Raw genomic sequence first — 8,658 nt, 5'->3', positions numbered from 1 at the left:
AAAATCGGTTCCGAGAATTACCAATTGATTAGAGTTTCATTTGAGTAGCTAATCTTTTGAGCGCAATGGCAAACGGGTGATTGGCAAGGTGTGAAGGCTCTAGAGATGGGGACGATGGGGATTGATGAGTCCGAAGTAGCTTCTAATAGGTGTGATAAGGGGGTTTATTGTTTCGTCGCTAAATAATGAATGGAATTTCTGGGCATTATGCTTTAAGTGTAAATCAGTTCTTTAACAGCAATCGGTGATGTTTGATGTTATGATGTCATCGTACTGCCGGACCAATCCCAAAAATACTATTAAAGAATATTTTTATGATAAACTAATTTCTTGAAAAAGTGTTAACAACATCATAAATTATATTTATGCAGGTGTATACCATAATAAATCTCTACTGTTTTGTGGATTAATTTAATCTACTTGAACTGTCCAAAATTTTCCTAACGTTAAATAATTCATCATGAACCAATGTAGAAAAAAAACCATAACCAAAAAAAAATCCTCTAAAGAAAAACAGACATCAAAACAGGACAGCAACCACATTCAGACGCTCTTGGAGTTTGCAAGTGGTGCGTGAAAGCAACCCATTACTTGTCGACTTTATTGCACCGCAAATTTTCAATTTACCTCAAAAGCAAATCTGTTTCGGAACAAGATTAATCTGTCCGGAGCATGCCAAATCGCTCGCTCGCACCATCGTCACCATCGTTTGAGGTAATGATGAAGCCACCGCAGAAGCCGGTGGAAGTGTCCGTACAGCAAACGGTGGGTTGTAAATATGTGTATTTTATTGAAAATAGTCAAAGTCGTGGAAAAAGTGGCAAGTGTGTCTGCCCGGGAGCTCCGGGAGGTAGTGTGTGTGTGTGTGTGTGTGTGTGTACTGCTTTGTGGGTGCCAATTGGTATGGTACCGTCTGTCAGCGGGTGGGTGGTTTGGGTCCCTGTCGACCTTTTGCCGCCCAGTGCCTTTGCCACCGCGGCATGAATGGCACTTTTTCCCGTGGTGTGTGCATAATACGGGTGTATGTTTAACATTTTATTGCTCCATTTTTGCTGACCCGTACCCGCGGTGCCCGGTGTCGCGGTGAACCATTTGAGGTGTACATGGGGAGATTGCATATATTTTGGGTATGCGATTTCAATTTTCGCCGTTTGCATGTTACATGAAAGCGCGAAGTGTAGTGTGTTGTGCCGCCGGTTGAGATTGTAGAGATTATCTTGATGAGTTGAACATTTGTTACTTTTTAAGTAGTTGTCGCTTTCGGTGATGGTGAGTGTAACAAATTGGCAAAACATGTTTATGCGACTGTGAGGGATGAATGTTCCATCGACACTACGTCTTCCAGGTATTGTAGCGATGAGATGAGAAGTAGAATGTTTTGTATGTCATCAGCAAGAGCGAACACGGGATCGCAAGTTTACTAGAGTAAGGTAAACAAATAAATTACCTTACATAATACTGGAAGAAAAAACAAACTTTTCCCACGCTGAAGTTTACGAGCAAAGCGCCAAAAGAAGAACAAAAACAATGATAAGAAGGTATCGGAATCTTTCATCATGTTTCGCTGATATCATTAACAGAAATTGCCGTTTCGCTCTGATGGTAAGCGAAATAAATCCTCTTTCGCGCCCACTACTCTCACCCGGCGGGATCGCTTGTGCCAAACAAAACCCATAAAAATGTTGCTCCACTGGCGCGTTTGGCACTTTTTCCACCATTCCACCACACCCTTGTGCCCCTAGTGGCGCCGGTTTCGGAACGTGTCAACTTATTATACGGTGTGGTTTTTCCTTGGAAAAACCTCCGCACCGTCGAGTGCGGTTTTCAGCAAAACCGACGATTTGACGGAACTGTTGTTAGGGATGGAAGGAGGGAGGAAAAAGTTTTTGCTGCACGGAAAGTAGATAATTTTGTCAGCACCAACGATACTTGCGCGCCCTTAAGTGTATGCACACTGTCTGCTGCTGTGCTGTGTGTCATCCGAGAGCGCGGGAACTGTTGGGTTGGTGGCTGATTTCGGACAGGCAGGATCTCTCTCCGGAGTAGTTGTTAATTTTTTATTAACTTTTCCGCAAAGTTACTGAATCAGTGCCAATGGGGTGGAGGAGTAGTGAGAGGGTGCGAGGGAGACCCAGAGAGATGGTGGGGAAGAGTACGGTGACGAGTGAATCCGAGCGAAATGTTGTCTTTCGTCGTGTCGTTTCTGTGAACCCGTGATATGCACATGTGTGCGCGCCGTTCAAGTGTCAGGATCAAGCAGACGATGGTGTGCTTTTCCCCCCAGGGAACCCAAACAAACACACACACACATAACTTCCGACCAGGAAAACGTTCCTGCGGTGCGTGGAATGGTGTGAAATTTGAGATGGATTTTCTTCGCTCGCTCTAGTTGTCACCGTGCGAAACCACATGAAATCGGTTCACGAGCGCGGTCGGTATGCCATTTCCTTGTGCGTGGCGTTACTCCGTAGCCAAAAAGGGTGAACAGGGCTTTGCGCGATTAAATGCGTGAGCGTGTAAAGTAAGAAATACGGCAGCTAATAATTTCAAATCTACAACGTTCGGTGCCAAACCCCATGGTGGCGTTTGTTGCGGTGCTGCTGGTACGAAAGGGATCGTTAGTGAAATATGTAATTCGGTTCAGCTGGTATCGCGGATGCTCATAAACAAAGCAATCCAGAAAACGGGATGGAGGTGGCGTTGGGCATTGGTACGATATCGAGATTTATCCGAGCTTCGCGTTGTGGGTCACAAACATTCGGCACTTGTCAGATTGAAACATTGTGTGATGATATCTTTGTTCTAGCAGGGTTGGAAGGGGTTTGAACAATGCGGTGTTATGGAGAAGTTAGTATGTTAGCCCTTTTGAGTGGAGTTATCAAAACTCTAAGTCTATAAACAAACAGTGTGTGTAGGTGTGTGACTTGCAAAGAAATGTTAGGACTTTGATATTTAGGGTCGTTTGCCGTATTACTAACGGTTTGGATTAAATGTGTTGCGTTTTGGCTTTTTACAAACAATTACAAAATTAAAAAAAAAAACAATGTTAGGCCATGTTCGTCAAAAAGATTTGAACTTAAATCTTGGTCACGGCACCAATGCTATAAAATTTAATGTTTTAGAGTATATTTTCAAATATAAACATTTTTTTATAAATACTGAAATATACAAAGGAATGCTAAGTTGACTGTTGAATGACAGTTGAATGAGAGATAACAAGTACATAGGTAAATTGTCAGGATAACCTTGCATGCATTTGATATACCTTCGAACACATTTGTTTATGTTATTTCTTGTGAAGAGCAATTAATAACAGAAATAAGAAACTAACATAAAATAATACGTTACAAACGCTCACTTAAACGTACCTTAGTAATAATGCTAACCGCATTGACCGCAACTCATGCTCAAACTCCCATAGCTACTTCCATTAGCAATATAGGAATAAAATTTCTATTAGCCATCTCGTAAATGTCACCATCTCAATTTTCAAACCGACGCTACACTACCCGCTAGTGTCCCTTTAGTCCTTTTTTTTGCTGATGTTCCCCGAGTAGTCGGTCATGTTATTTATGGTGCATTCTATTTATTAGCCAATGGTCAGCCATAAATTTCCGCACCCTATCGGTGCGTCCAGATCTCGTTCGGGCTTATCTGGACGTGGAGGAACGTGGCGCACGTTTGACCGTAAGAGTTTTTTAATGTGACTCAATTATGGAAAGAGATTACAGTTTATGATCGTTCTGGCTGATATCTTTTTTGAGGAACGATGCTTTGTGTTTGTGCGTGTCCGCAATGTTTATACATCCAAATAGATGGTGGTCTGATTTTTGTTGCTCTTAAATGAGGCTGTTAGGGGAATCCATAAAGTGAAAGGGATGGTGTAAAAAATTGTAGTACTTTACGTTTACCGTGAAAACAAAAAACAATTCCGGTACTAACAATTTCAAATCAAATATAAAATTTGTTTTAAAAACTATAAAAACGTAGCCCGTTTGGCGAACGGCTTGGGCAAAAATCTTCCAACCACACAAACGTCCACTAAAATGAAAAATAGAACTGGGCAGGGAACAATTGCCGCCCGAGGGCCATTTGTGGTTTCGTACGCCTTTCAGCAAATTAATAAAATAACAAACCACCGTTCCATTTATCACCACCAAAGCCACGCGGCGTGTGCAGTGACGACATTTAACATTGACCAAACGTAGCGTGAGGGAACGGGAGACTCTTTTCTTTTTACGTTTTGGGACTGTGGTTAACAGCCGGACATCCCAACTGCAGCGCTATTGTCCCTCGGACAAGCTCACAAGCAGCGTTCCACAAAGCTGAGAGCCAGTTTTGAGGATGGTCATTTTTATCCTCTCGGTTTGGTTGGGTTTTGAAGTGGTTGGCTTTCCGATATTCGTGTAACGGATACAACAGGAGCAGTGAACGACCAGGAACCGAAAGGATGGACCGGAGAAGGTGTCCTTGTTTTTGGGGTTTTACTATTTTGCTGTTTTATTCTTACTGCTTTGCCCATGCTCAGCGTCCGATGGTCGTTTGCATGCAAACAGTTTGATGTAAACCATCTCAATGGCGAACAATAAGTGTTGTTGCTTCTCGTTTCTCGTTCACCGTGGCAGCGAACTACTCTCGGCTATTGTTCATGTTTGTGGAAAATCCTCAGTTGTAGTGTTTTCGGTTAGCGTTCTTCTTTCTGCTTGCGATTCAATATCGAGCTGGTACGCTGGAGTTCGTCTAATGTACATGATGCTCGGGCACTGGGTTGGGTGCTGCTGTTTGATTGCAGGACGCGTGTCCTTCCAGCAATGAACAGATCCATGTGGTGTTTGAAACGAGGGTTGCAACTAACCGACTGCCGGTCTTACCGGGATGAGACACCGGTTAGTGAGGATTGAGAAAAGTAAACCACACAAAGTCATAATTAGTAGAGCGCGCGACAGGCAAGCGCACCGGTACGGGGCCATTATGGTGCTGGATGTGTGTTTTGTCCGCTTGTTTTGTGTAGTTTGCTACTGCTGCTGTTTTGTTGCTGTCCCATTTTCTTACCTATCGAGACCAACCAGCTAAGCAGTCATTTCGCTGGCGGTGAGTTTTTAGTATCAAGCGGTACTGCATAAATCAATGGAGACATAATTTATGCGCTTAATTTCATATTAATACATTTATTGCTGAAGAGTAATTCTTCCTCGCAATGGGGGCATTAGTTTTTGGAATATTAAGCAGTTTTGTTTTAAATTGAAAAGTAGTTGGGAGATAGTGAAATGTAATTGGATTATTTAATTATTAATTAAAAGGGGTGAGACACGATGAGTTTAACCAGCAGAAGTTAAGCTGTCGCGGTACATAGTGAGTACATTTGGGTTGCTCAATAATAGTATGAGAAATAGAATAATTTTATGAACATAAATAGATAAAGGCATAAATAATTGACTGAATGAATGGAATAACGTAACATACTGATTCCAACATTACTTTAATCACGTATTCCTCAATCATGCTTTAAATTGGAACACGGTTCACATGATGCACCTGATTTTCAATGAGTAGGCGATGACACTGAATACGACAAAGCTCACAAAACTCAACGAAAGCACCAATATTATTTCGGATACTATCACCGTTCCGTTCGCGATATTTGACTAATATTTTTGTTTCGCGTCCCCCGTTTCGTAGCATGCAAACATTCAAACAATCCTTACGACCATTAAACCGCACATCCAGAGATGACCAAAGGATAAGCCGTTATGTTGTTTGTTTATTTGCTTGTGCAAGCAATAAAGCGAAACGGAGCCAAGAAAAAAAAAAGGTACCACTCTTGGCAAAAGAACCATGCGAGTTGCCAGAAGGAAAAGATTAACTGGAAACGGAACCGGAAAGATAAAACGGCGTTTCCAAAGGTCGCGATGTCCTTTATTAAATATTTTTATAGCCCCTTTTTTGTTTTCGTTGTGGGCAGCGCCTTGTACGGGAAGTTGTTTTGGTTTCCGTGTCCTATGTTATGGCGGTGTGAGAAAAGGTTGCTGAGGCTGAGGTTGGATAGTATCTTTAGCTTTGTGCTGCAGAGTGCGCCTGAAACATTTTACATTTGTATTGTTCGATTGTTACAAGAGCGGCGCAATTCAGCTGTTATTGGACAATATGTTGATTGTTGCTTTTATTACTTTATGTATATGTGAAATTTAGTGTGTGTTGTGAATCACGTTTAACTATGTTTAGATTATTGTTTTTTTTTTGTTTGTTTTAACCCACATATGTTTACTGCACACATTTCACGACGATGACTTTTTCAATTAAATTTCCAAAGTAAAACCAGCAAACTAAAACAAACCAATTAAAACACTTAACATTCCACTATAATTCAGCGAACAGTACAACCACGCGGAATTTAATTTTCCGCCCATAACTTTACAGCTCGTTCACTTGTTTTGTAAAGCAGCATCGCCTTAAGGCAGTCACATTTTTCGCTGTCGCTTCCAATGTAGGGACGGTTGGCTCGGTGGATGCATGGCCGCGCGAAAACATTGTTTCCCTTTATTGCATTTGGTTTTATTTGCACTTGTTTTCCGTTCCGTACACCGTAGCGCTTTTGCTCGCTGAAACGGCAAGCAAACCATTTCCTCGAACGAGTCAACGACATCTGTCGTCATTATCCATTCATCTCGGTTGATTTTAGACAAAGTTTACGCGAGTGAGTTAACTGCTGGTACTACAACGACTAGTGCTGGCACATACTACATCGTTGATGATGGTGGTTGTTTACTTTGACGGGTTGTAGTAGACTGATATCCTCTGTATGTGAGAAGGAGTTTATTTTTTTGCAGAAATTTGTTGGTAGACGTGTGGAAATGTTCACAAAACATTCACATCGAAAGAGCGGCAAAAAGCTAAAGATCAATTTAGGTAAGAACCTGCGCGCCTCCTGCGTCAAGCCGTATTTTTTCGACTGAAATAATTACCGAAAGTTTTCGTCACAATTGAAACGGAAACACTCTGTCTGCGTTCCTTTCGTTCCTACTTCAAGACACAGTTCCTTCAGCCTCAACCAAAGTCCTTTCGATCGGGTATCTGTTTGCTTTGGTTTTAGTTTTGCGTTTTTGCATAATATTCACTATGCGAAAGCACGTACACACTTCTCTACAGGCGCGGCAGAACGAGGTGGGAGCGTTTCGGTGGCGGGATTTTGTGTGATGTTGGCTACGACTAGCCAAAACTCGCTTCTTCCGGTTACGCGGCAGTACGAAACGAAACGAAAAAGGACAGCATTTTTCGGCGATACAAATCCCCCGGTCCAGAGACAGTTACGGTTAGCCGACAGTTTTACCCGATTTTTATTTAATCCCACTGCCAATCCGGATCGTACTTGAAGCGGAAGTACCCTGAGCTGCCCTGGTTGGCGAATCGGAACTGGAGCTGTTCGATTGGGAAGCACGGCACGGGAACGTACGTACCGGCCAATTGGAGTTCGGGCACGCGGGCCAGCAACTCACAGTTCTTAGATTCAATTATCATATTCGTGATGATTGCCTACGGCTTTGCTTAACAGAAACTGAGCTCGGTCCGGTCCGGAAGCTCTTGAATGGAAATTGCCACCGGGAGGATTGGGTGCACGAAATCCTTCGGAAAAAAATAAGAAAAACAAACGACATGCATCGGGTACGAGGGATAGCTTAAGGGTGGCAAAAGCCAAAGTGAAGCTCATTTGCGTTGCGAATGTATGCGACTCGCGGACTCGGCCAGTGAGTATCGAAATAGAGAAAAACGGACAAATGAAGTAGCTCGGCCGATGCGTGATGAGGCAATGGAGCAGTACTGGGAGTGTACGAGCACGGCCAAGGGGACACAAAGTTTTAATTATAACCCTTGAGAAGATGTTAGGCAGGCCTAAGGCCTTATCCTCCCAAGAGTGCTCGAATGTTTCGCTGCTTATTCCGAATGGACGTACGCTTCGTTTGCGTGTTTTTTGTTTTGTTTTCGGTGCGCTCACTAAAGAAAACTATGCACGTTTATGTCATGGATGGACCCCGTTGGGTCAGCGGCGCTGGTAGTGTGAAAAAAGGGGGGAAACGAATGACACAGCCTATTCCGTGGAAAAGGTGTACGTGATCTGCAAGGGAATGTCTTATTTTTAATAAGTGACTTACCGCTTTACCGAGGGCCCGTGCGCGTTTCGACCCGGACGGCAGTTTCGTGAGGGGAAAATGGATCGAATCTTCCCACTCTCGGTCGGTCGTGTACACTGGAAAGCGGAATGCGAGTTGACAGGGTTATCTATCGAGTCCTTTGCTAGGGATGTACCGGCGTGGTATATGCGAATCCCGATGCGGTTTCATGTCGATGGTCTATCGTTAAGATGCGATCGGTATCGTGACGTAAATTTGCGAATGAAATAGTGAGTTGATGTGGCGCAGGGTTTTATGCAAGCGTTGCCCTGTTGGGATGAGGTCTAATGACTTTTTCCCGTTAGAAAGTATTATGCGTGTTTGTCCCCGGACTATTCCTGGGATAATAAAATTTTGTGTAGCAAACTTTGTTTCGTAAATTTTCCTGAGAAACGATCAAACATTTGAAGACGTGTTCGAGTTAACTAGTGATGATCATAGGTTCCAATGAGACCTCAGAAAAAGGCTGTTTTATTAAAAATTAGTGAAAGAT

The 8,658-nt window shown here is 42.9% G+C and overlaps 1 protein-coding gene across 1 annotated transcript in view; it reads left to right on the top strand.

Moving 5' to 3' along the window:
- Positions 1–672: 672 nt before the first annotated feature.
- Positions 673–8,658, top strand: part of LOC128713168 (calmodulin-binding transcription activator 1) — a 106,330-nt gene continuing 98,344 nt past the window's right edge. The window contains exon 1 of the mRNA XM_053808029.1: positions 673–772. Coding sequence (XP_053664004.1) covers positions 673–772 — 100 coding nt within the window. The remainder of the gene's footprint in view (positions 773–8,658) is intronic.

Source organism: Anopheles marshallii, chromosome 3 (assembly GCF_943734725.1).
Source record: "Anopheles marshallii chromosome 3, idAnoMarsDA_429_01, whole genome shotgun sequence".
Classification (NCBI taxonomy): domain Eukaryota; kingdom Metazoa; phylum Arthropoda; class Insecta; order Diptera; family Culicidae; genus Anopheles; species Anopheles marshallii.
Note: the sequence above shows the minus strand (reverse complement) of the source record. Positions and strands in the feature narration are given on the sequence as shown.